Source organism: Xiphophorus hellerii, chromosome 14, assembly GCF_003331165.1.
Source record: "Xiphophorus hellerii strain 12219 chromosome 14, Xiphophorus_hellerii-4.1, whole genome shotgun sequence".
NCBI classification, from domain to species: domain Eukaryota; kingdom Metazoa; phylum Chordata; class Actinopteri; order Cyprinodontiformes; family Poeciliidae; genus Xiphophorus; species Xiphophorus hellerii.
Window position 1 is genome coordinate 9,499,660 of NC_045685.1, and position 27,642 is coordinate 9,527,301.

Here is a 27,642-nt window from a genome sequence, read left to right on the forward strand (position 1 = left end):
TTTTTCAATCTTCAAAAATACAATATGATTAATTTTGTAATTGACAGGGCCCCGATTTTTATTTTTAATTCCTATGAACAAAAAATAAATAAATAAATTGTGGAGGGCCCCCTGTCGTTCAGGGGCCCTTGGAATTGTCATAACTTTCCTCCCCTATACTGCGGCCCTGGTAGTAGTAAACCGTCTGGCGTCTTGTCTCTGGGAATCCACTCCTCTAAGCACTGATCCTTGATGAGGGAAATGCATTTCACCTGGAAGCGGCAGCTACCCGTCACATCCTGAAGAGGAGGAAGAGGAGAGAGCAGACATCCACCGGTCTGTGGATTTGACAATATGTGACAGTCGTTGTCATATTTTACTTCCTCATCGGTTACAAATATACAAATGGAAAAACAAGAAAGCTGATGTATAAAATTATCTCACTTCATGTTAGTTAGTAGTTTATAAGTGTTCAAAATTGCTCATAAGAACCGATCGACAGCTTCCTGCACTAAAACTCACTAGTGTAATATTTAAAATGTTCTTTGCTACCACCTGGTGGAAGATTAAAGGAACTGCAACCGATTTACTGTTTAAAAGCCTCATTGTCATGTTACTGAGCTGCAAGACATTCATCCGGATTTAAAGGAGTAAAACAAACCACAATGTAATTTATTTTTAAATAAAAAATAAATAATTTTTTATTTTTAAAAAATTACATTTTTTATTTATTTATTTTTTTTCATTTTGTTTCATTTAGAGTCATGAAGATATGCACTGATCTCCAACATCAAGTTGCTCTGGTGCTCCGAAACACCGAAGTTGTCATGGAGATTATTTTCAAAGTCTAACTACTCATACTTATTATAATTGCATGTCTAACAATTTTGAAATATTTAGCTTCCCTCTCTTCATGTTTTGGTTTCTGTTTAGTTTTGAGCTGCTACAAAACATTTTGAGCTTCACTAATATTCATAATGAAAGACTAAACAAAAATATTTAGTAATGTGTTTAAACCTAAGGGGCTGAGGTTTTCCTTGTAATTAATAATAAATAATAAAGAAGACAGTAAAATACGGATTAACATTTCACAATGCTCCAGAGGCTTTATTCTCATATCATTCACAAAAGGAACAATAAAAGCACCACAATATTCAAACTGTGCAAATATTGTTTTTTTACTGCTTGCAGAGGAAAAGCGGAAAAGCTACAAATGCTGAGTAAGAATGATGACAGCAATTTTCTTATTTCATTTTATGAATCTTGGTAATAAATGACTATTGCACCTGGATTAAATCAACTCATATTTGAATTACTAGATTAGATTACAGTGCAGAATAAACCAGCACAGCATGCAGCCTACAAGGCAGAAAACAGGATACTTTTTTAAAAATGCAGCAATGTGATTATTGTCAGTAAACTTTGTTAGAGAATGAAGACAGCTGGGATACGGTAGTAAATTCATAACAAAAATCAGAACTGTAAGTAGAACTTTTAAATGCAGAAGGAACATTTCCTCATATGACCTTCAGGCTGAGCTGTTATTTCCTGGTCTCACATTGACATAAGCAGAACTTTCCTCTGGATGATGAGGTCTCTCTGTTAAAATTATAACAAGAATATGGAAAAAGAAAATAATTAATATTTAGAAATATTCTCATTTTTTCTTCTTCAACTCTTTTTCACTTATTTACCTCTTCTCTTTGTGTATGTCACAGCTTCATCTGTAATGGAAATATTTCAGAATTTGACATTATATATCCTCTAATAACTTGGTTATTCCAGCTCTGTAGTAAAATATATACATTACCATTTCCAGCGGCTCCACGCGGACGGATAATGTGATAGATAGAAGAGGTGCCTATGGTACATAACAAATGTAAAAAAAAAAAAATTAATAAAAACTTCTGATTTCTGTTTCTGATTTGTATGCAGTTATATAAAATTTCAAGATTTATTTAATACTCTTTTATATTTTCCTTATTTAGCTGCATCTGAAGAGGAAAGTTGTCAGTTGCTGTTTACTGACAAAACAATAACTTTAATTGCTGAGTTGAAACAATTGATTCTTGAACTGTTTCAGTTCGTGAAGCAGTTCAGTTTGTTTCATGAATTGTTTTCATGAAAGCAAATCATGGTAATGATATAGCTGCATTTTGCTAAATTAAGAAACAGAGATATAATCATAGTGGATATTAACGCTGACGTAACGATGACGTTTAGCACCAACACATCCCAGGAGTTTAACCCTGTTGTTTCGTGTTTTGTCAGACAGAATTAGCTCTATTGTGATATTTTCCTTTGTTATGAAGATGCATCACAGCAAAGAAATGACAAAACATTAATTATGAATAATTAAGTTAAGAAAAGGCAGTTTTTTTTACTCTGTGACTAACCATGCAGCAGAGAGCTGTAATCATTTTCAGTCTTGTTCACTCCATGATTAGTGGTCGGCCTCTGGCTGCTGCTTTCAGACTGAAATGACCTAAAAATATGAAAGTGGATTAAATTCAGTAATGACAGAAATGATTAATAGTTCATGATTAAGATGAAATGCCAGATGTTACTAACCTGAGACAGGACAAATCTGGGAAAGATAAAAAATACATAATCATTACAACTTATGTTCTGTATTCAAAGCTAAAATACTAATTGTGTTTGATTAATTAACAACGTTAAGAACCAATTTGTTCCGGTATCAGAAGAAAAATATCTCACCCTTTGACAGTCAGTAACGCCACAACAAGAGGAGGAGAATGATGAGAATGATTCCAACAAATGGTCCAATAATAGACATAATAGGAAATGAAGAGCTGGTGGGACTGGACACAGTTACTGGAAATAAGAAACATTAAAAAAAAGCAAATTAGCTGCAGATTTTTACAAAGTCATTCTCTCTATTCCAGAAAAGTGTTACTTTAAATTTGAACACACCAGTGCAGTAAGTTATTACCTTGCTCCTTTCTAAATGCTTTAAATAATAAAGAAGATTTTAAAATATCAACATTTCAAACGCTTGCTGCAAGTGGAAATTGTGAAAGGATTTGATCTATGAAAGTTTAAATCTATGTTCATTTGATGCTGATTGTGATGCTCCATCACTAGTGACAACACAACAACATTAATTACTTCTTGATTTTTTTTTTTTTGTATCAGAAACGAGTCACGTTAAGCTCACCATTCTTAGTGATGCTGATTCTGTCACTGTAGTCTGTGTAGTAAACTGGTCGTCCTCGTCCTCCTCTGCACCAGTACAGTCCCTCCTCTGAGACACTCATTTGTCCATTTGAAGGGAAAACAGCTTCTTCTCTGGTCAGAGGCTCTGAGGAGTCTCGCTCTTTGTACCAGAAATATTTCCAACCAGATGACGATGAGTCCACTATACAGGTCAGTGTCACTCTGCCTCCTGCTGGTATCTCTCTGCTATTACTATTCAACTGGGCCTTTGGTTTACCTGTTAGTGAGTTCACCATACAGAAAATGACAAAAGCATCATTCACTAAACATCAAACTTTGGTTAAAAGTTCTGAGACTTGCTGTTCCTGGTCTATTTGTCAGAAAACAATATCAATTGTATCTACAGAGAAATAACCTGTAGGGTTTTTTTTCTTTTATCCAACAGATATAGGTGAGCAATTTCCCACAGATTAGACAAAACATTGATGATTCACCTGATACAGACAGTCTGATGGTTTCACTCCACTGTGTTGTAGAATACCAGTCATCTCTGCTTCTACACTGACACATGTAGTATCCACTGCTGGACTCAGAGACATTGAAAGTCCAGTCTTTACTGTCTGTCCTGTGTATTATTGACCCAGATCTCCTCCATTCACACGTCCACCCAGTAGTTTCTCCTCCCTGGACCTCACATGTCAGAGTGATCGACTCACCACTGAAGATCTGAGGCCGGTTTGGTTGTCGAGTCACAACAACCTTGTTGGAAACTGTTTACATCAGATATGAAAAGAAACATTAATAAAAACAACATTTAATGTTTTAACACAAATGTAAGCATCCATCCAACACCTATCACCAAGAAGTGCTCACACATTGAAATTAGGTGATAGTTAAGAGTAATTTAACCAATGTCAAGTCAAGTTTAATTGAATAGCATATTTCAGAAACAAGGAAGTTCAAAGTGATTTACACAAACATCATTTAGTAAACAGCAACAAACATTAAATTTCATCAGATGTCATCATCAAAAATATGCATCAATTATATTGATCAATGTTCCAGTTATTTTGAGTAAAAGGCAACTTTATACAGGTGGGTTTTTAGCCTTGATTTAAATCTTTGCAGTTTTCCGGACGTTTGTTCCAGATTATTGGAGCGTAGAAACTGAATGTTGTTTCTCTAACCTAACAGTCAAGTTTTTGGACTGTGAGAGGAAACCAGAGTACCTGGAAAGATGCACACATGGACGTAGCAACATGTAAACTCTACATGCAAAGGTCTCAGGCTGGGATTCAAATCCACAACCTGATTGTGTCAAGTGCTAACAACGGCCCCATCAAGCATCATAAACCAAACAGTGTTTATGTCATGTTCTGTGTTTTTCTGTGTATTTATTTCGAGTTTCTGTGTCTCTGAGTCTCCCTATTGTCCCGTCTCCCTTGATTAATTCCCAGGTGTGTCTCATTCTCTGATTATTTAGTGTCACCTGTGTCTCTGTCGGGTCCTTGTCTAAGCAGTCGTTTGCGTCAAGTCTGTGTTTACCTAGTCCTTCGTTGCTCCAGTGCTACCGACGTTGAGCCCTGGCTTTCTGCTCAGTCGTGCTGCCTGGCAGTGGACTACTTGGTTTTGTCTGGACTGTGTCATTGTGGATCAGTATTTATCATTAAAACAACCATCAATCATCTCAACCTGGGTCTACAGTGTCTGCCTCACCGCCTTCACCACACCGTTTCATGACAGTTTAAGCTGTTGAGCAATGCTAAAGCTCAATGAGATAATAAGATAATGAAACTTACAGCTTATCCGGATAGTGACGTCATCACTTGGTTCAGTGTAGAATTCAGGATTTCCTCTCACTCCATAACACCTGTAGATTCCTGCTTGTGTCACAGTGATCTCTGTTTTCTTCATTATTAGTGCTGACATGACCTTCATGTCCGTCTGAGGTCCGACTGAACCATCTGTATTTCCATCCAGCAGAGGGCTCCACTGAGCAGCTCAGTGTCACACTGCCCCCTCCTGGTATGGTTGTTGAACTTGCTGTCAGTTTGGCTCTGGGTTTGTCTGTAGATGATAGAAAGGAAAATGGGTAAACTTTATAATCAACCATTGTTGTTAAATTATGTTTCTATCAGATTAAGTTTATATGTACAAAACCACTAACAGAGTAAAAGCTGAGAATTTTCTTGTGCAGCTCTTCAACCATTGGGTCAAGATGAGCAACTGCCTGAGCTTTTTGTGAGACTTTGTTAAAAGCTATTTAAAAAAGCAAGAAAAATATATTTTGGTAAAGGCAGTTCACAACCCAAAACATAATGTGACTTAACTTTGGCAAAGTAAATTATGTAATTATGAAGAGTTAGTGACTAAAAATGTCACTATTTGACAAAAAAGAAAATTCTAAAAACCTCAAAAAGTACCGAAAAACAGCAGTTTTTGGGAGGGTGAGATGGAAACCAGTGGTGGGAAGTAACGAAGTACAAGTACTTCGTTACTGTACTTAAGTACAATTTTCATGTATCTGTACTTTACTTAAGTAGATTTAATAATGGGTACTTTCTACTTTTACTCCACTACATTTTACAGTAAGTATCTGTACTTTCTACTTCACTACATTTCTACAAAAGTGTCGCGTTACTCATTACATCCAAGTCGCACTGCTCTCTTTTTGTCCGTTAAAATATGAAGTTCAGGGACTTTAAGGTGGCGCCGTAAAATCCAAGCAATAACGTGACTTAGTGTCTGTTGTCACCCATCGCCTCCCCCTTTACTAGCACGGAGCTCCAGACATGCGCAGTGGTTTCCTCTGAGCTGAGAAGATGTCTAACTAATCGATAATAGCTGCATAAATCATAAGATATGACGACATGTAAAACCAGCAGCGCTTCGCTTTCACAGACGGTGGGACTTTGTCCAACTTTTAGCGTCACTTGGAAGGAAAGCTTAAAGAAAGGTAAGATCTGTGGACGTGATGCTAGCAAAGCTAGCTGTACTGAGACACATGTTGCATCTGCGATGAAAAAAAGTTGTCACTCATGCGCTGAATTATTGTGTGGATTCAGGAACGATCCGATTCTTCTGGACGGATCTTTACTAAGGTTGATGGGACTGAAGCCTCACTGAGAGCCGTTCTTTGTTCTTGTATACACTGCAATAGCTATATATAGCTATATATATATATACATATATATATATATATATATATATATATATATATATATATATATATATATATATATATATACACACACACACACACACACACATTTATTTAATTGCCGAATAAGTAAAAGTTGAACGTATGAACACAGAGCATGCTCATTGGTTGATTTTGTCTCCTGTCATGGTGGCAAACATGCAGTGGGAGGGAGGATGAGAACAGTCATGGTGCTCCTTCTGCTTGTTGCGCCGTTGGACAGTGTTCATAGTGTTGTTGCAATTACAGTTAATTGCTATGTTTCATGGTTTAATGGTGCAGACAGTTGTGGTTTCTGACATGGGCAATATGGGCAACCGCCCAGGGCGTTATTTTTATAGAGATGGCAGGCGACCTCTGCGGATTGTAGCACAGCGATGGAAGCAAAACAGAATGAAATGAGTTGTAATTGATACTGGTTAAATATATTTCAGCTCTAAGTATTTATATCTAGGTGTTTTTATGGAAATGTGGATCTTTCAGATCAATCTGAGAACCAATTTTGATAGGTGCACTTCATTTTATTGTGTCATGTAGCGCAGGGCGCTGGTCTTGGTCTCGTGTTCAGTGGTCTTGACTGCAACTCTGCTACGTGGCTCCTCGATTGCATGTCTTCCCCCCCACACCTTCGTTCCATCCCCTTTCAGTTGGATTTCTTTCTAAATAAATGTCACTAATGAAGTTCATGCTACGTTAGGACAGGAAATAAGATGTTTCCATCCCTGAAATTATGATGCATAGAATCACATATCTAAGTCTAAACTCTTACAGAGAATAAACACAATAAGAACATGTTTAATCTGTGACATTGTTTATTAAAATGGCACATTTATGATGTATTCAAATTAAATACTATTGGCACACTTAATGATATTAGCGATTAGGTTATGTATTCAGCAAGTACTTTTACTTTTAATACTTAAGTATTTTTAAAAGCCAGTACTTTTTTACTTTTACTTAAGTAAAATGTTAATGTGGTACTTTGACTTTTACTTGAGTACATTTTTGCCTGTGTATTTGTACTTTTACTTAAGTACATTTTTTGAGTACTTTCTCCACCACTGATGGAAACACATGTGACTGTTTTATGTAGATAGAGAGTAGGTGTCAGACATGACACAGAGCTGAAACTACATGTTTTTTCCATTCGTAGATAGTTAAAATACTCTGAGCAACTTCTCATGAATATTTCAGATGGATAAGATAGAGAAATCTACATCTGTTTGCTTTTATCTTTCTTTTAAACAAGCTTTATGTTTTTATTTTTTCTCAGTCTAATGGCATCTTTATAGTAGACTACACTATATAATATATAAAGTCCCTTTCATTTGTTTATTAATACATCTGTCTTCAGCAACAGTCTAAGCTCTCCTGGAGCCCCCTGCTGGTAAGCAGTGGTTTAGATTTGCTTCAGACCAACTCAGAGCATAAAAAAATAGCTTTCATGATACAGTGCAGGAGGTTCCCTGCTCGTCTGTTGTTTAGCTTACTTTTGCTTCAACCCAACTCTCAAAAAACAACAAAAAACATAACTCACCTGATACAAACAGTGTGATGGTTTCACTCCACTTCGTTGACGAATACCAGTCATCTCTTCTCCTACAACGACACATGTAGTCTAAACTACTGGAGTCAGGGAGTCTGAAAGTCCAGTCTTTACCATATACTCTGTGAGTGGCCAACCCAGGTCTCCTCCATTCACATGTCCACTCAGTGGTTTCTCCTCCCTGGACCTCACATGTCAGAGTGATCGACTCACCACTGAACATCTGAGGCCAGTTTAGTTGTCGAGTCACAACAACCTTGTTGGAAACTGTTTACATCAGATATGAACAGTAGGAAAACAAACAGAACCATTAAAAAATACAACATTAACTGTTTCAGTACAAAGGCAAACAATGTTCAAGAAAAATATACAATTCTACAGTGTCAATAAAATGATTAAACTTACAGCTTATCTGGACGGTGACCTCGTCACTTGATTCACTGTAGGATTCTGGTTTTCCTCTCTCTCCTTCACACCTGTAGATTCCTCCTTGTGTCACAGTGATAACGCTGTTTTCATTATTATTTGTTCTGACTTGATCTTCACGTGTGTCTGAGGTCTGTCTGAACCATCTGTACTTCCATCCAGCAGAGGGCTCCACTGAGCAGCTCAGTGTCACACTGCCCCCTACTGGTATGGTTGTTGAACCTGCTGTCAATGTGGCCATGGGTCTGTCTGCTGTTAATAGAAACAAAATAGGTACATAAACAGTATATGATAAAGAAAAAAGTGGAGGTACATTATTAAAATAAAGATTAAAAACTACCTTGAGTTTGTCCATAGCAGAGAAATGTGCTCAGCACTGAAATAAAGGTTGAAATCTTATTAACATTATAAACATTAAACACTACAGAAGTTAAGATAAAATAAAAGTTTGTCCCATCCACAAATTCACTGTTGACTCTGTTGTTCTGTTTAACAAATGCATCCATTTCTTTTGAAGACAACATTCAGGATTATTTTTGTTTTGTCAGAAAAAGTCACAGTTAGTTAATTTTGTGAATTATGAGACTAAACTGCACTTTGAATACTTGACACCCTGACTCTGACGTTTTCAGGCTTTCAACACAAAATTCACAATAAATGTAGTTTCCAATTCAAGTTTGTGCCGTTTGTAATAATCAGCACCTTTTGGATCATATTGCCGTGTTGCTGCGATGATCAAATCAGTGGACGATCAAATATTTAAAGGAGAAAGGAAACTATGACAACAGGAAAGAAGCGCAATAGAAAGCTTGCTTTTGTAATTAAATATTAATCTCAATTTGCTTGAAATATTTTCCTCCATTTTCACCATCCAAACACAGAAGGTAATTACTTACACAAGAAGCCCAGCACAGAAACCGAGATGCTCTCCATCCTTGCTTCAAGGTGGTTTGACCTCTTTGGTCAATTTGATATTTTTTTTATTAGGGGACAAATTGCTAATGCTTTAAATAAACAGATCACCTCAGACTTAACGCCTCAGACTGAGGTCATTAGGTCTTAATTTACTAACACTGACATCACTGTGTGCTTTGTTTCTGCTACAAACCGCCGGGACTTTTCCTGTCCACTGACGAGAAGGTCGGGTTAAAATAAGACAAACGTTTCACGCATCTGTGGCAACAAGTGAATAAATAAAAGTGGACAAACAAAACACAGATGTTAAATGTAAGCAGGTATTCTCTTCTTTTAGACTTTGGAGAAATTCAATTTTATGAAGCTTACATAAGCCTTTAAAGTCTCTTTTTTTTTTTTGATCTTCTGCTCGTTTATTTGAAATCTGACCTGAGGATGAATTTCTCACTCCAGGAACGACTGGAAGCAAAAACATCAATGATTTTCCACTTTTTTCCAACAGATTCAATTGTAACATTTAGATAAAAGTTGAATTAGTTGTTTCGAGCAAAAACAGCATGTGGTTTCTAGAGCATGGGAAACCAACTGGGGGACTATTTTTATAATTACCTTTAGTCTCTAAAATACAAGTGACACAATGATCTCACCTGTCACATAAGACCACAGGTGGAAACAGAGGCAGATAAGAGATCAGTGACACTGGGAAAGATGTGAAGTAGTTCTGCATTTAGAAAGGTGCAAAAAGCTAAAAAAAAGATTCGCGTGAGAACCACTTGTGCTCTTGCGCTTACGGTCCAACGAAAGCACCAGGGTCAGTGTGAAAAGGCAAAAAATGTTACAGAAATTCTGAAATACCAGGTGCAGTTATGGTAGAAATAAGTAAAGACACGAATCAACTTTGAACATATATGTACAGTGAGCAGATACCATAAGGACACAGGTAGATAAACTTCATGGCAAATTAATAAAATATCTTAATGTTAGAATGATCAATGTTTCACCAAAACCTTTAAACCAACAAAGATGGTAATGAATAACATAAAACAACAAACAGTTTGAGCTGCAGCAAACAGGAAGACTTGATTGTCTAAACATGGGGCCTTCCTGTTTCTAACAGACCTGGAATACCAACATTAACCACTAGACGATACTAACAGGTCAAAGAATACAAACAAATTTTAACCTATGAAAGAACATTTTTAGTCTAAACAATATTTCTTTGTTTCCTCTCTTTTAAACTTGTCTTGTCTGGCAGGGTGTGGAGTATAATGGAGGGAAAAGCCCCACATTTGGGGCAACTGTGTCTCTAGTGTGAAGTGCATTTCTCTGGAGTTTGTAAACTCTTCTGGTCTAAAAACATGTTAGATTAAAACTGAAGATCTAAACTTATCTGTGGTACAAATGTGTTTCGGTGTTATGGACTGAAACACATTTCACTAGTTTGGAGTCTGCAGGTTTTCTGGTTGATGGGTTTCTGGGAAATGCTCCAGAGGCCTCATTCTCATATTTTAACATTCATTGCCACCAAAGCAGCAATCAAAGCACAACCTGAACACCATCGGTGTCTATGAATATTTATTAATGTTTTACACATTTGTACATTATGCATGTTTCATTGAGGCACCAATAGTCAAACTGTGCGACAATATATTTATTAAAAACATAGCAAAAGTGTGAAAGCATCAAATGCTGCTCTATGGGTAACAATGCTGTTTGTAATGTTTATCTTTTGTTTTATCTCACTGGAATCTTCCAAACTTTAAATTCATGGATTTTTTAACTTATCTATAACATATGAGCTATATCAACATTAAAACATCTTTTGCATCTTAAATCTGGGGAAATACAATAATCAACACAACAAATAATGAAAATATGAAAACACATCAGATGAGTCAAAGACTTGCAGAACGAAGCAGCAGCCTGCAGGGCGGCAGTGTTGTCCACAGCTTCTCCTGATCTGAGAATAAAAGCTGGAGCATCTGTTGCAGCTGAACTCCAATTTCCTGCAAACACAGATCATATATGTCACAAGGCATCCTAATACTTTATGTAACTCATTCAAAAAATGTGTATTAGAAACAGCTGCTGATTAAAACTAATGAAAAGTGTAATTTAAATATCCAAAAGAAACCTACTGGGTAATAGACTTGAACTGGGAGTTTAAGTCAGAAACCAGAGTCACATGATACTGTAATAATAAAAAGACAAAAAAAACATAATAGTTACCATTGAAAGAATGAGAAAGTGTTTTTAGAGAACAAAGACAAACGGCATACAGTCATGACTTCAGGACACAATATTATAACTTTAAGTACAATATATAAACATGGATGTTTATGATTAACATCCACTTAATCAAAAACGAATAATTAAAAACATAAGTGACAATAATCAAGGCAGGTATTTATCTGACCTTCATGCTGAGCTGTAATTATCTGGTCTCACATTAACGTAAACAGAACCTTCTTCTGGATCAGGAAGCCTCTCTGTTGAAATTGCCAAGAACACAAAAAAATAGAAATTAGTGTTTCAAAATCTCCTGAGAATTTTATTATTAACCACCTCATATGTTTAAATTGTTTGACATCGCTCTGAGTATTTGACAGCTGAGGATTGATCTGATTCACATGTAATCAGTCACCTTTAATAACTTGGTTGTTTTAGTACAAATACGTTACCGTTTCCAGTGGCTCCATGGTTATGGATTGTCTCATACACAGATGTGGTGCCTACATTAAATAAAAAAGTCAAAGAAATAACCAGATCTGGTTAAAGTTATATAATATTAAATATATATATTGTCTGTTTTCATGCTATGCTCTTTCTGCAGTTATGGTGGTGATAATTAGCTTGATTTTCACATTGACATTTAGCTCATTTTTAAACTTACAAATTAATACTGATGTTTATTCTGTGACTAACCATGCAGCAGAAAGCTGTAATCACTTTTAGTCTGGTTCACTCCATGATTAGTGGTCGGCCTCTGGCTGCTGCTTTCAGACTGAAATGACCTAAAAATATTAAAGTGGATAAAATTTAACTATGAAAGAAAGAAAAGTTTGCGACCGAGATAAGAGAGTGTAGATATTTCATACTCACCTGATGCTGCACAAATCTGGGGAAGATGACAAAACCATTTGGATCATTGACAACAGAATTACACTGATTAACTCTATTTCAAAACACACATGTACAGAAGAAGTTAAGAAGCAATAAGATGAGAGAAAAAAGTTCTCACCCATGGACCTTTTGTAACTCCGCCACAAGAGCAGGAGGATGATGAGAATGACTCCACTAACTGGTCCAACGATCAACATAACATGGATTGAAAAGCTGACAGGATTGGATACAGTTACTAGAAAAAAACAAGACATTATGACAACATTCACTGTTTACAGAATCACATGACTTCATAATCATCCTCAGTATTTGTCTTGTTCCTCTCAGAAGTTGTACGAGAAAATGCATAGTAACAAAAATACAAAAAAACAAATTTACTTTTAAGTCAACAGGCTTTTCTCTGAGACACTCTTCAGTTCATTTGGAGAGAAAACAGGTTCTTTTGTCATCAGAGGTTCAGCAGATTTCTCATCTCTGTACCAGTAATATTTCCAGCCAATTGATGATGGAGTCACTGAGCAGGTCAGAGTTACTCTGCCTGGTATCTCCAGGCTGTTAGCACTCAACTGGACCTGTGGTTTACCTGCTATTAAAGAAAAATAAATAGCATATATGAGAGAGTTCTGAGACCAAATGCACTACTGACAACAAATAAATCTCAAAATACACAACAAACATAACTTACCTGCAACAGACAGTTTGATGGCTTTACTCCCCCACATTGTTGAAGAATACCAGTCATCTCTTCTTCTACACTGACACATGTAGATTCCACTGCTGGACTCAGAGACAATGAAAGTCCAGTCTTTACTGTCTGTCTTGTGTATTATTGACCCAGATCTCCTCCATTCACACGTCCACTCAGTGGTTTCTCCTCCCTGGACCTCACATGTCAGAGTGATCGACTCACCACTGAAGATCTGAGGCCAGTTTGGTTGTCGAGTCACAAAAACCTCATTGGAAACTGTTTACATCAGATATGGAGAGAAACAAGAAGTCATGTGAGAAACTTTAATTGAGTTTCCAAGAAAAAAACAAATCAAATGTCTTTGACAGATTAGCATGTGTAAGAATTGTATAGTATCTATTAACATTTAAGAAAATATTTATTCATTTTCTGATTTTGGCCACTTTTGAACAAGATTTTCAAAATGCTGTTTGAGATTAAATTAGTTTCTTTGTTTTTCATTTTAGAGGTAGAAAAACAACCCCAACAAACATAACTTACCTGATACAGACAGTTTGATGGTTTCACTCCACTGTGTTGAAGAATACCAGTCATCTCTGCTTCTACACTGACATGTGTAATCCCCTCTGCTGGACTCAGAGACAATGAAAGTCCAGTCTTTACTGTATATTCTGTGTATTAATGACCCAGATCTCCTCCATTCACACGTCCACTCAGTGGTTTCTCCTCCCTGGACCTCACATGTCAGAGTGATCGACTCACCACTGAAGACAAGAGGCCAGTTTGGCTGACAGGACGCTACAACCTTGTTGGAAACTGTTTACAGAATAATAATATTAGTTTGTTTGAACAAAAACATAAAATCACATGAGAAGCATTGCTTAAGGAGATTATGTTGATTTCATTTCTTACAGTTTTGTAACTGTTTTCAAGAAAAAAACTCACAAGTTTTCTCAAGTGTGACTTCGTGGCTGGGTTTGGCTGTAGAACTGAGGATTTCCTCTCTGTCCCTCACACCAGTAGATTCCTCCTTGTTTCACAGTAATATCTCTGTTTTCTTCATTACCTGTGCTGATCTTTTCACGGGTACCTGAAATCCGTCTCAACCACCTGTGTTTCCATCCAACGGAGCTCTCTATCAAGCATCTCAGTGTCACACTGCCCCCTACTGGTATGGATGTTGGACCTGCTGTCAGTGTAGCTGGGTTTCTCCGCTGTTATGAAAATCAACAAATCAAAAAATAGTCAATTTTATTTTTTTAAATGTCTTCTAACATTTTACAACATATTTCTATCAAGTTAATTGTATATGTACAAAGCAATAGGTGGTGGAAAGTTTTACTCCCTTTATGAAAATTGATACAAAGAAATATATTCTTCAGTCCCCACGAAATAATACAATTAAACAAAAACAGCAACTGCATTCTTTATCCGAGCTCTCACAGTAAAAATTTGTACATTTTTACAGATTTCTTCTCCTTGTAAATTAATCCATTGTTACATTTAAACTAACAAAACAATAATTAATGGTCATTTATGCTTCTGTTTATGTACACTGTGTTTGCTGTGATTGTTTTGTAATATCTGTATTTTAATTCTGAAAGAAGAAAAAAAAATGCTTGGATACATTTTTCTTCTTTGTTTATGCACCACTTCACTGCCACCACCAGGTGGCGGAAAATCCAACATTGTCAATTGATTTTATCTCTCCAGCTAGAAAAAGAAAATGAAGTGTGGTCTGCACATGTTTTCATTATGTAATTGTAAAAAATTTTAATAACCAATAATAATATGTAAAAATCCTTTTAACCTTACCTAAAACAATCAAAGAGATAGTTTCACTCTTTTTACAGACTCCTCTCCTGCGAGCAGAGCACTGGAATTCAGTTATCTTCACATCTTCTAATATGTAGCTTTTCTGTGAGTCGTAGGGAAACTTTTCTTGACTCCTCCTGGTAACTTGGTATTCCCAGTTAGTCTCTTTTCCTCCGTTCACGTAACATCTGAAGGTAATAGACTCTCCCAAATAAAACGTGGACCAGTTGGGCTCAGTTGTCAGCACGACATCTACAACACAAACATTTAACAGGTGTAAATGTCAACTTTTACACCTGTTACACAACTTTTAAAGCTGTGAGATCTTAGGGGAGGCGGAGTGTGACATGAAAAAATTTAAACAACAAAGAATACTGACTTACCTTGAGCTTGTCCACCCCAACAGAGTACATTCAATACTAAAAAGAAATTAAAATGGTGTGAACATTAAAGAGAGAAACAAGTTGTCTATTATGGAGAAGATCTCTCTTTTTTGTTCATCAGCATGACATCACATGGTTAAGCTATTTATTTTTCTGCCTGATGAGATCATGTTGCACTTCTGCATTTTCCTGAGAAAATTCACATCTTGATTATGAGTCAGAAAACATCTTAAAATATCCTGCACAGCTCCTGGAAATTCACTCACCTCTACTTAAAAATATATTTATTCCAAGTAATAAATTGCACCCTTCGCTACATGTCACATTTTTTATTACTTTTGTTTGTTTGTTGATTAAATATTTGCAGCCATGTTGACAATGCTGCATCTAAAGATCTATGAAACATTCCTGAGTTTGACTGATAGTTCTCCAAATCACTTTGTCTGTTCTTAATATTTTGTTAAATTGCAGTTTGTTGTGAAAATACAGAACATTAAGAAATAAACACTTCATGCTAAAACGACAACTAGAATAACAGCATAAGGGAAATTGTTGATGTTAATAATGGAGGAGAAAATTTCTGTGGACTGAAATCAAGCATCCAGTTTCTCCCACTGATTTTTCCTATCAAACAAAAAAAGTGATCTACTTACACAACAAGTCCGGTGCGTAGAGCATCGTCTTCCCCATTTTGAAATTCAGACCAAACAATATTGTTCTGCTTTATCCTGAGTTTTCAGAAGAGGCAAGTTGTAACGTCTGTAGAGACAAAGAACAGAGGGAGTCAGGATATATGTTTCATAACAATATGAAATTTTGTCTGATTTGATTTTAAACTCCCACCTCAAGCCACAGCTGCTTCCTGTCCAGTGATGTGAAGGCGTGGTTAAAGAAAGATGGAGCGCTTGGTTTCAGTTCCCAAGTTTTATGTATTAGATATTAACAATCATTAATAAATATAAATTGAGTTATTAACTATTTAAACTAACAACAGACAGCGGGCCACACAGTCATTTCTTTAAGAAGAAGATGAGACTAAAACAAAGCAGATCTCATGTTTTATCAGGATGTTGACAGCTGTCAGTCAGACAGATAGAAAACTGATTTACTGAGGAACTTAGGATTGAATTAATCACAGCTTGTCTGGTAAACAAGCTACTGATGAATAACTGTGTCTGGTTTTTCCCAAACATGGTGCTGTTTACTACGTTAAAACATTTGCACTATGAGCTCATCTAACCAAAGGACTCTATACCAGAAGCTACACAGTTCACCTTGACTCAAGCTAAGTTGTGCCACCAGAGAGAAGCTACTTTTTGACTGACAGCCAATATAGAACGTAATAATTCATGAATATTGTGTGATAGGGAGGTCTAAGGATTGAAATGCATGTAGTTATTTTGCAGGACAAAAACTGGGATTAAATGGGTTAATCCCAGAACATGTGGAGACAAACAAAAGATGATCCATTGACTGTCCTTCTTATGTTTTAATCGATTAACCTCGACATCTGCTGGAGGAGCAGAGATATTACACCAATTAGGTAGGAACCCCACAAAGATGCATATCTATTCAAAAACAGTAGAAACATCTGTTTAAGAACATCTGTTTCGCTGTGGCGCCAGTGTATAAATTATTCTCATCTTCTGTGGCAGGATATGTTTTTGTGTCTCATCTATTCAATAGTAAATACCTGAAACACCCAAGTTGAAATTATCTGACACTTATTATTTGTGAATTTATTGTTTTGTTTTTGTACCACAGTGTGGGAAAGTTAATGATGTTTAAAGTAAATGTACAGAAGAAAATAAAATCTAACTGTATTTGAGTAATAAATGGAATCTGGATTATTTTGCATTTCAATATCAAGTTTATTGTAAAAAGAATTATAAAAAGAGCTTTGATTACATGTAAAAAAAAATGATATCCTAACTTCTGACTGCACACTCAGCTGCAAAGTAGAAGTTGAGAAGCAACTTCTACTTTGAGAAGCAATGAATGTAACTGTAATCGTTGTCATATTTAGTTTTTAGTGGGCAGACGACTCACTTTAATTTGACAACCACATAGTATATTTGATACATAACAGGTTATTTTCAAGGAATATGTGTTTAAAAAGCTACAATAAATGAAATACAAAGACAAATCAACAGTATTACTTGTGTCAAAAAGGCAAAAGTGATATTGTAAAAAAAAAAAAAAAAAAAAAAACAGATGAGAATTTTATACTTACAATTTAACAATTGAAAAGTGTAAGAGAATATTTGTGTTAGAGATTTTTTGGTATTATCATTTTATTCTTACTTTAGTTCACATTCAGCCTATAGATCATTGTGATTTTCTGTTTAAAGTGTTCTCTTCTTTAAATGACCTGGAGGTCACTACTGTCTGTTCAACTTTTCGAGAAATAGTTAACACTGAGTTTCTCAGACCTTAAATCCTTTTGCAAGAACACCTCCTAATTCAGTAACTACCTGTGAACAGTCGTATTTGTTTTATTGACAGTACTGACCGAGATTTGAACCGGGCTCAGACCTTTGATCAGATATCACATCTGGAACTGGGTTGTTAGATGTTTGGGTTAGAAGCTTTACGACCTCTGTTGTTTTTCCTGACTGCCCCCTTGCCTGTTCTTCTTTGACAATAAAAACAGGAGCTCATGTGAAAGCAGATCAGAAAGCTCTGTGAATTGTTCGGAAGAGCAGTAACAGAGGCTTCTCCTTTTGCAAAAGCTTGACGGAAAATTCATATACGTTGTCTGTGGTTCTTTCTTTTATTTAGGTTCGAAAGGAAAATTACCTATCAATTTAATTTAGTAAAGACTATTTTGCTCAACTCAAAATGAATTTAATATGCAAGGTACCATCACTCATGTAAAATGGAACCTGACTATATAAAAGTTAGTTTAGGAAGCTAAAGCAAACAGAAGAAATAAAACTGATGCAGAATATAAAACAGCAAAGGACCAAATTCAAAATATTAGCAACACCCTGGATCTCCAGATCAATTATATTAAAAATATGTACATTACTGCCTGTCTGGATTTTACAAAGCATTTCTGTTCACACTACTGAATGTGTCTGATTTTTCTTTCACCTACTTCAGTTTCAGACAATATTTCTTTGTTCAGCTAGTACAGGGTTTATGAAGACTTGTAACCAGAACACATAAGAATGTTTTGAGCATAATCCATATCATAAATCCTATTATAAATCAAAACATCCTGCAGCCTACATGGCAGAGTCGACGTGCAGAGCTGCTCCTGACCTGATGCCAGAATAAACCGTTTTATCTGTGGCTGCAGGACTTCCTGTCAACGAGACGATGATGATGCACATTAGTTATGATAATACACAACAACAACAATAACGCTACAACAACAACAACAATGCTACAACAACATGTCTTTACCTTTTTTCTTTCTATTGGCTCTAGCCTGGTGGTTGATCTCAGCATATGTTGGAGTGACTTCTACAACAGAAAACATTGAAATCATCAATCAGACAAACTAAAAATCTTCAACTCTGTGTCTGATCTATCGTTTTCTACTGGTGATGATATGCAGATGCTAATCATGGCATAGCATGATTTCAAATCCATGTTGACCTGAGGACATTTTTCAGAACCAAGCCTGACAGCTCCCTGTTCTTACTGTCAAAGAAACAGCGCCATCCTCTGGTTATCAAGGCCTTTATGATGAGATTATCTCATGATAATAAAATAAAAATCAAAAACCTAAATCCAGTGTCAGCTATTTGCTTATGTTGTACATTGTTTGTGTTTGGAAATAACTATTTAACTCAAAGTATTTCAGTTCATTCTGAGTTTATCTGCAGCTGAAACACATCTGGATTATTTATCAGTCTCTGATCCTCGTTAAATAACACAGTTGTTGCACTTTTAGCTGATTATAAAGTGAGAATGTAAAACAAAGAAACCAATTATAAATCCCCTATTTACATAAACTAGAAGAAACAAATGCAATTTACCAGACAATTAAATTATTTTACTATTTTTTTATCATTTATTTGCTTATTTTTTATCGCCAAATATTTTTCACTTCATGTATAAATTAAACAAGATTCAATAGCGACATATAGGTTTAAGATCATATAAATAATGTAAAAGAAATAAAAGTCTAAGAAAAATGGGAACACGATATAAGCAATAATTTTTATTAACTAAAAACTTGTGGAGGTTCTAACCCTGAAGAGGAGAGCTGTATTCATGACCGCCAGCCTGGTTGACTCCATCATTTCTGCTGCTCTCTGAGGCCTTACATCTACAACATGAACAAGAAAAAATAGTCACTGAATTTAATACATAAATCACCAAAAAAAATCTGCTATTAATGCAAATAAATTAAACTGTGAGGAACTGACCTGGAGCAGAATAAACCTGTGAAAAAGAGATTTGCCACTACATTAACTGAAAAATCATTCTTTTTTCTTTGTGTTATAAAATCAAATGAATTTTGTCTACTTAGATAATTAAGCAAAAACAAACAAAAAAAGGTCTCACCCTTGGACCGTCTGCAGAAACACAACAAGACGAGGAGAATAATGAGAATAAATCCAACAACTGGTCCAGCGATCAGCAGCACAAGATGTGAAGAACTGGACACAGTTACTGCAAATAAGAAACATTAAGTGGAAACAGATTTTATTCATCTGAAAAAATGTTATTTCCATCTTTAAATACATAAAATATGAAACATTTTATTTGTTCACGAACATATAACCTTGTTATTCCTTTATTTTTTCAGACTTATTTGATTCATTCATTGTTTGGTCAGACAGAGTTTGAAAGCTCTGCTGTCATTTATCACAAAAGACAGAACTTCTGTCTGCCTTATATACATATATATATAGTATATATATATATGTACAGTATATGTACAGAGATCATGATATCATAAGAAACTGATGTGAGTTTGAGTGAATATTGATGTTATTAAAAAGAAATCCTGCTGCATTCAGTCTATGGATACAAACAGGAGAAGTTAGGATGTTGAACCAAATTTCTGTGAAGAAGAAATTGTTGAAATTTTCTCACAGCTCAAACCAGGAAGCAGCAAAACTTATGTCACAACAAAGATCTAATTGATCTAAGCTAACCAAAAAGTCACTTTAAGATGAACTCTGACTAAAATAGTTTGACACTCAGTAATAAACTTTTTTTAACTCCTAGAAGCTGTGTTTTATTAAAAAAGTCTTCTGGGATGAGGTGCACATAGCTTTTATCTTTATAATTTACCATTTAAAATTCGTTAAAAAAACAAACAAAACAATTAAATCACCTGTTATGGTTTCACTCCACTGTGTTGTAGAATACCAGTCGTCTCTGCTTCTACACTGACACATGTAGTCTCCACTGCTGGACTCAGAGACAATGAAAGTCCAGTCTTTACTGTCTGTCCAGTGTATTATTGACCCAGATCTCCTCCAGTCACACGTCCACTCAGTGGTTTCTCCTCCCTGGACCTCACATGTCAGAGTGATCGACTCACCACTGAAGATATGAGAACCGTTTGGTTGTCGAGTCACAAAAACCTTGTTGGAAACTGTTTACATCAGATATGGGCAGAAAAATTAAATCACATGAGAAATTTTAATTTCATGGACTAAGTTTCCAACAGCCCTGCAACAGACTGGTGACCAGTAAAGGTTGTACCCCGCCTCTTGCCGGAACGTAGCTGGAGATAGACACCAGCAACCCTCCCGACCCCATTAGGGACAAGGGTAAACAGAAAATCGATGGATAGTTTCTAACAGTCTTAAAGAAAAAACTTACACATTATTTCAATGATGTTCTCAAGGCTTGAATCACTGTAGAATGAGGGATTTCCTCTCTCTCCATCACACTTATAGATTCCTCCTTGTGTCACAGTGATTTCTCTGTTTTCTTCATTATTTCTGCTGAATTCAACAAAAGAAGTGTCTGAGGTCCGCCTGAACCATCTGTACTTCCATCCAGCAGAGGGCTCCACTGAGCAGCTCAGTGTCACACTGCCCCCTACTGGTATGGTTGTTGTTCCTGCTGTCAGTTTGGCTCCAGGTTTATCTGCAGTTAACATGAATTCAAATTTGTTAATTTTTCAATCATTTAAAAAAACATACAAGTCTTGTAGCAGAACAAGCTACAGACTCGTTAACTGAAATAAATGATTAGATCGGAAAATTACTGAAAATATGTCAACAACGTAGAACTTCATTAATATGAATTATTCTGGTAGTTATTCATCGTTTCAGCCATACAGATTAACAACCAGCCTCTGATTATTGTGAGACTTCACAAAAGTAAACATGATATAGAAACTTTTTCTAATAGAAAGTTTGAATTAGTGTGTGTGTGTTTGTATGTGTGTGTGGGAGTTAAGCATTAATACTGACAACTCAACTATGGACTAAATCAGCCACATTTTCATTTACAAGTGTCAACTTACTTGATACAGACAGTCTGATGGTTTCACTCCACTGTGTTGAAGAATACCAGTCATCTCTGCTTCTACACTGACACATGTAGTTTCCTCTGCTGGACTCAGAGACAATGAAAGTCCAGTCTTTACTGTCTGTCTTGTGTATTAATGACCCAGATCTCCACCATTCACACGTCCACTCAGTGGTTTCTACTCCCTGGACCTCACATGTCAGAGTGATCGACTCACCACTGACGACATGAGGCGAGTTTGGTTGTCGAGTCACAAAAATCTTGTTGGAAACTGTTTACATCAGATAAGAAGAGAAAACTGAAATCACAGGAGAATTTTTAATTTTATAGTTTCAGTTTCAAACAGTCTTAAAGAAAAAACTTACACATTATTTCAATGATCTTCTCAAGGCTTGAATGACTGTAGAATGAGGGATTTCCTCTCTCTCCATCACACTTATAGATTCCTCCTTGTGTCACAGTGATTTCTCTGTTTTCTACATTATTTCTGCTGAATTCAACAAAAGAAGTGTCTGAGGTCCGCCTGAACCATCTGTACTTCCATCCAGCAGAGGGCTCCACTGAGCAGCTCAGTGTCACAGTGCCCCCTACTGGTATGGTTGATGAACCTGCTGAAAGTTTGGCTCTGGGTTTAGCTCCTGTTAACATGAATTATAATTGTTTAATTTTTCAATAATTTAAAAAAACCATACAAGACTTGTAGCAGAACAAGCTACAGACTCGTTAACTGAAATAAATGAGTAGTTCGGAAAATTACTGAAAATATGTCAACAATGTAGAACTTCATTAATATGAATTATTCTGGTAGTTATTCATCATTTCAGCCATACAGATTAACAACCAGCCTCTGATTATTGTGAGACTTTACAAACGTAAACCTGACATAGAAACTTTTTCTAATAGAAAGTTTGAATCAGTGTGTGTGTGTGTTTGTATGTGTGTGTGGGAGTTAAGCATTAATACTGACAACTCAACTATGGACTAAATCAGCCACATTTTCATTTACAAGTGTCAACTTACTTGATACAGACAGTGTGATGGTTTCACTCCACTGTGTTGAAGAATACCAGTCATCTCTGCTTCTACACTGACACATGTAGTTTCCACTACTGGACTCAGAGACAATGAAAGTCCAGTCTTTACTGTCTGTCCACTGTATTATTGACCCAGATCTCCTCCATTCACACGTCCACTCAGTGGTTTCTCCTCCCTGGACCTCACATGTCAGAGTGATCGACTCACCACTGAACATCTGAGGCCAGTTTGGTCGTCGAGTCACAAAAACCTTGTTGGAAACTGTTTACATCAGATAAGAAGAGAAAACTGAAATCACAGGAGAATTTTTTATTTTATAGTTTCAGTTTCAAACAGTCTTAAAGAAAAAACTTACACATTATTTCAATGATCTTCTCAAGGCTTGAAAGACTGTAGAATGAGGGATTTCCTCTCTCTCCATCACACATATAGATTCCTCCTTGTGTCACAGTGATTTCTCTGTTTTCTTCATTATTTCTGCTGAATTCAACAAAAGAAGTGTCTGAGGTCCGCCTGAACCATATGTACTTCCATCCAGCAGAGGGCTCCACTGAGCAGCTCAGTGTCACACTGCCCCCTACTGGTATGGTTGTTGTACCTGCTGATAGTTTGGCTCCAGGTTGATCTGCAGTTAACATGAATTCAGATTTGTTAATTTTTCAATCATTTAAAAAAACATACAAGACTTGTAGCAGAACAAGCTACAGACTCGTTAACTGAAATAAATGAGTATATCGGACAATTACTGAAAATATGTCAACAATGTAGAACTTCATTAATATGAATTATTCTGGTAGTTATTCATCGTTTCAGCCATACAGATTAACAACCAGCCTCTGATTATTGTGAGACTTTACAAAAGTAAACATGATATAGAAACTTTTTCTAATAGAAAGTTTGAATTAGTGTGTGTGTGTGTTTGTATGTGTGTGTGTGGGAGTTAAGCATTAATACTGACAACTCAACTATGGAATAAATCAGCCACATTTTCATTTACAAGTGTCAACTTACTTGATACAGACAGTGTGATGGTTTCACTCCACTGTGTTGAATAATACCAGTCATCTCTGCTTCTACACTGACACATGTAGTTTCCACTGCTGGACTCAGAGACAATGAAAGTCCAGTCTTTACTGTCTGTCCTGTGTATTATTGACCCAGATCTCCACCATTCACACGTCCCCTCAGTGGTTTCTCCTCCCTGGACCTCACATGTCAGAGTGATCGACTCACCACTGAAGACAAGAGGCCAGTTTGGTTGTCGAGTCACAAAAACCTTGTTGGAAACTGTTTACATCAGATAAGAAGAGAAAACTCAAATCACACGAGAATTTTTAATTTCATAGTTTCAGTTTCTAACAGTCTTAAAGAAAAAACTTACACATTATTTCAATCTTGTTCTCGTGGCTTGAATCACTGTAGAATGAGGGATTTCCTCTCTTTCCATCACACTTATAGATTCCTCCTTGTGTCACAGTGATTTCTCTGTTTTCTTCATTATTTGTGCTGAATTCAACAAAAGAAGTGTCTGAGGTCCGCCTGAACCATCTGTACTTCCATCCAGCAGAGGGCTCCACTGAGCAGCTCAGTGTCACACTGCCCCCTACTGGTATGGTTGTTGAACCTGCTGTCAATGTGGCCATGGGTCTGTCTGATGTAACAAAAACAAATATTATTTGATTTTATATAAAATACTGCAATTAAAAGCTTATTGTAAAGAGTGATGCTTCTTCCAGATAAGTAAATATGTGAAAAAGCTGTAAATGCATTTTATTGTCATCTTTCCTTATTACAGATACTTTTTAGAAAAAAAAAAGAATTTCTTTGAAATTGTTTCATTAAATAACATGAAAGAGTTTATTCTCATTTCTGAAAAGATAATGTGGTTAACTCTACATTTGAGCAAATCTATATATTCACATTAAGGTAAATAATATTTCCTTTGTTTTGTTGCTCTTTTGTTAAGTTGTGAATCACTTGACTTCATAAAAATTTAATGCAGTTATTATGTTTGTGTCATATTTCAGACATTATCAACAACAAAATTTGCTTGAAATTATGAAACGAAATACAGATAGCAAATGCATGTTTTTTTTTTGGCTGATATAAAACTTTGTAATTCTTTAAAATATTCATGTCTTACCTGAGACAGTAACAGTGACAGTTTTACTGCACTTTGAGTCAGATGAACGCCACCTAAAGTCAACACAGCAATGAAATTCACTGCTATAATCAGTAGACAGAGAATCAACTCTGAAACTTTTTTCGAACTGATAGGGAAACATTTCTTGTCCATTCCTCATTAACAGGTAGTACCAGTCAGTGTCTTTTCCTTCATTCATGTCACAGATAAATGTAACAAACTCTCCAACATAAAAAGTCGACCAGTTGGGTTCAACAGTCAGCACAGGATCTATAAAGAACCAACATTCAGCAAGTTTGTCTTTTGATTTATAACAAATACACATCAAGCTAAAGATTAAAAGATAAACACAGAATAATATCTGATATAAAAGATAAACTGGATTCTGTTCCTGAGAGGATAAATGAATAAAATACAGATTAAAAGTTGAAATTACCGAGAGTTTGTCCACAGCAGAGCAGTGTGTTCAGCACTGAAATAAAGGTCGAAAGTTCATCAGCATAAAAATAAATTACATTTAATCAAAAATATTTCCCAAATCCTCACACTCAGCTTTGACTCTCTTTACCTGTTAAATAAATGCAACTATCATGAGGATATTGAGTATTTATTTGTTCTGATAAGAATAAGATCAAATGTTTTAGTTTATTGTTGTTTTTCTGATGAGTTAAAACTTCATTTTATAAACTTCTCATCCTGACTGAAGACAGAACATCTGCAGACGTTCTGCACGGCTACGGAAACTTCACACTCATCTCTACTGGTAAAAAACTGTTTTTAATGAATAATTTAAGTTTCTTGTATCAGATCATGTTTAATTTTTCATCTTTGTTACATAATATTTTTGTCAAGAGGTGAGGTGGTGAGGCAGATGCAGATGACCCAGGTGAGATGATTGATCTTTGTTTTAATGATAAATAAAGTCAACACAGTCCAAAACTTATCCAAAAAACACAGGCAGCACAACTGAGCGGAAGCCAGGGCTCAACGCCGGTAGCAACTGAATTACGAATGGACACACGAAGGACTGAGCGCACATTAGACAAGGACCCGACAAAGACACAGACACACAGGTGACACTAACTACACAGGAGGGTAATCACAGAAACGAGACACACCTGGGAAACAATCAAGGGGAAGACAGGACAACACGAAGAGTCAGGGACACAGAAAACTCTAAATAAATACACAGAAAAACATAGAACATGACAATTTTCATTGCTCCCACATTAGTTGTATGGGATATAAAGTTCTGTGCTAAAGTGTGATTTTACAAACAGCTTTTCAAAATGTTTGCACAAAAATGTTTGTGTTAGTAATTTGTCACTGAAATAACCTGTTTGAAGTTGCAGCAAACACATCAAGAACAAATGGTTATACTAAGTAAAGCTACACAAATACAATGGAAGATAAAGTAGATATTACAGCAGACAAGATGTCAAAGACGATGTTCTTCTAATCTGCATCATTCATCCAGATAAAGTGATCTACTTACAGAGTGAGAGCAGAACCCTGGGTGAGGTGTTCCCCATCCTGACCTCAACCTGGAACCATGTGTTGCTCTGCTTTGGTCCAATAATCTTCCTTTCATAACATGCTGCCTCTGCAACGTCTCTAGAGAAATGGAGCCGTCTGAAACAGGATCAACGTTTTATCTGAGAATGACGGGACAACGTTTATTTTAAACACTGACATCACTGCACTGAGTTTCTGCTGTGGTGTTTCCGCTCCAATGATGACAAATTGTGGTAAAAGAAGCACATGACTGTTTTTTTTTTTACAAAAGGGTTAATAAAAAATAAAATCATTAGATAAGCTTCTTCTGCTTTTTGGAAACCATAAAATAAAATTTACTTTGAATAAACTGTGAACAGCATTATTGTAACACATGAATAGTTTAAATGTTTAATCCACTACTTGGTTTGTGTTGCGTGCGAACTCTCTGACAAACAAACCATAAAATCCCCTTTTCATCTAAACACAAGTGATGGTGAGAATGATCTCAACTATCACAGATATATAAGGTCTTAGGTGTGAATAAACAGACATGAGATCAGACAGTGTGAAATAGTTTGGAGTTTAAATAGATTTAAGAAGAAACTCTAAAAATGTACGGAGAGTGAAAAAAAGTTTCTGTGTTTCATTTAGCAGCGTCTGTTTGTGAGACAGGAAGAAGGATGGAAAATCTTATTTTCAGCAGAATAATCCTCTAACAATGATATCAGTCAAACCTACACCATACACTGACCTTTAACCTGATCCTAACTTTAGCCTCATCTACAATATGTCATATATTAATTTTTTAGCTCAGCATAAAGAAGCCGTTAGCAGCTCTGCTAACCCAGCATGGGTTTTGGCTGTGAGGTTGTGGAAAAGCATTTGGTTTTCTGATGGTACTTAATTTTCAGTTTTCTTTACTAAATATTTCACTTTAGTCCAGATCTTCCACCAACAGACAAGGAAACATTACAGAGTGTCCTGCAGAAACTCTATAAATACAATTGCAAATGTGCTGAGCTTCATCTTCAGTGACATCCTGCTCAAGAAGTGTTGACCAAAGAAGCAGAAGTTCTCTTTAATAGTATGACGACTCAGCACTGCCCTCTTGTGGCAGGCTTTTGAATACAGACTGCAGGCCATTGTTTCAGAGTTTAGGTCTGGCACTTCTTTTCTGGTGTTTTAATCTAAATTGTCCATTGAAATGACATTAAAATTTTCCCATTTATTCTGGTTTCAGAAGAAATAATATGTATTTCAAGACTC

The 27,642-nt window shown here is 36.0% G+C and overlaps 2 protein-coding genes across 2 annotated transcripts in view; both read right to left on the reverse strand.

Moving 5' to 3' along the window:
* Positions 1-1,059: 1,059 nt before the first annotated feature.
* Positions 1,060-8,421, reverse strand: LOC116732506 (B-cell receptor CD22-like). Its single transcript, XM_032582737.1, has 11 exons — positions 8,307-8,421; positions 7,893-8,168; positions 4,956-5,223; positions 3,651-3,926; positions 3,158-3,433; positions 2,698-2,814; positions 2,551-2,566; positions 2,376-2,464; positions 1,790-1,840; positions 1,674-1,703; positions 1,060-1,578 (listed from the first exon to the last, which is right to left on the reverse strand). The coding sequence occupies exons 3-6, from the start codon at positions 5,092-5,094 to the stop codon at positions 2,708-2,710; spliced, it is 798 nt and encodes a 265-aa protein (XP_032438628.1). The 5' UTR covers positions 5,095-5,223; positions 7,893-8,168; positions 8,307-8,421; the 3' UTR covers positions 1,060-1,578; positions 1,674-1,703; positions 1,790-1,840; positions 2,376-2,464; positions 2,551-2,566; positions 2,698-2,707.
* Positions 8,422-17,610: 9,189 nt separating this feature from the next.
* LOC116732479 (B-cell receptor CD22-like) overlaps positions 17,611-27,642 on the reverse strand; it is a 152,629-nt gene continuing 142,597 nt past the window's right edge. The window contains exons 15-24 of the mRNA XM_032582690.1: positions 22,722-22,997; positions 22,067-22,339; positions 21,697-21,972; positions 21,045-21,314; positions 20,551-20,814; positions 19,773-19,880; positions 19,634-19,649; positions 19,457-19,533; positions 18,663-18,722; positions 17,611-18,561 (exon numbers count right to left, since the gene is read on the reverse strand). Coding sequence (XP_032438581.1) covers positions 18,482-18,561; positions 18,663-18,722; positions 19,457-19,533; positions 19,634-19,649; positions 19,773-19,880; positions 20,551-20,814; positions 21,045-21,314; positions 21,697-21,972; positions 22,067-22,339; positions 22,722-22,997 — 1,700 coding nt within the window. The 3' untranslated portion in view covers positions 17,611-18,481. The remainder of the gene's footprint in view (positions 18,562-18,662; positions 18,723-19,456; positions 19,534-19,633; positions 19,650-19,772; positions 19,881-20,550; positions 20,815-21,044; positions 21,315-21,696; positions 21,973-22,066; positions 22,340-22,721; positions 22,998-27,642) is intronic.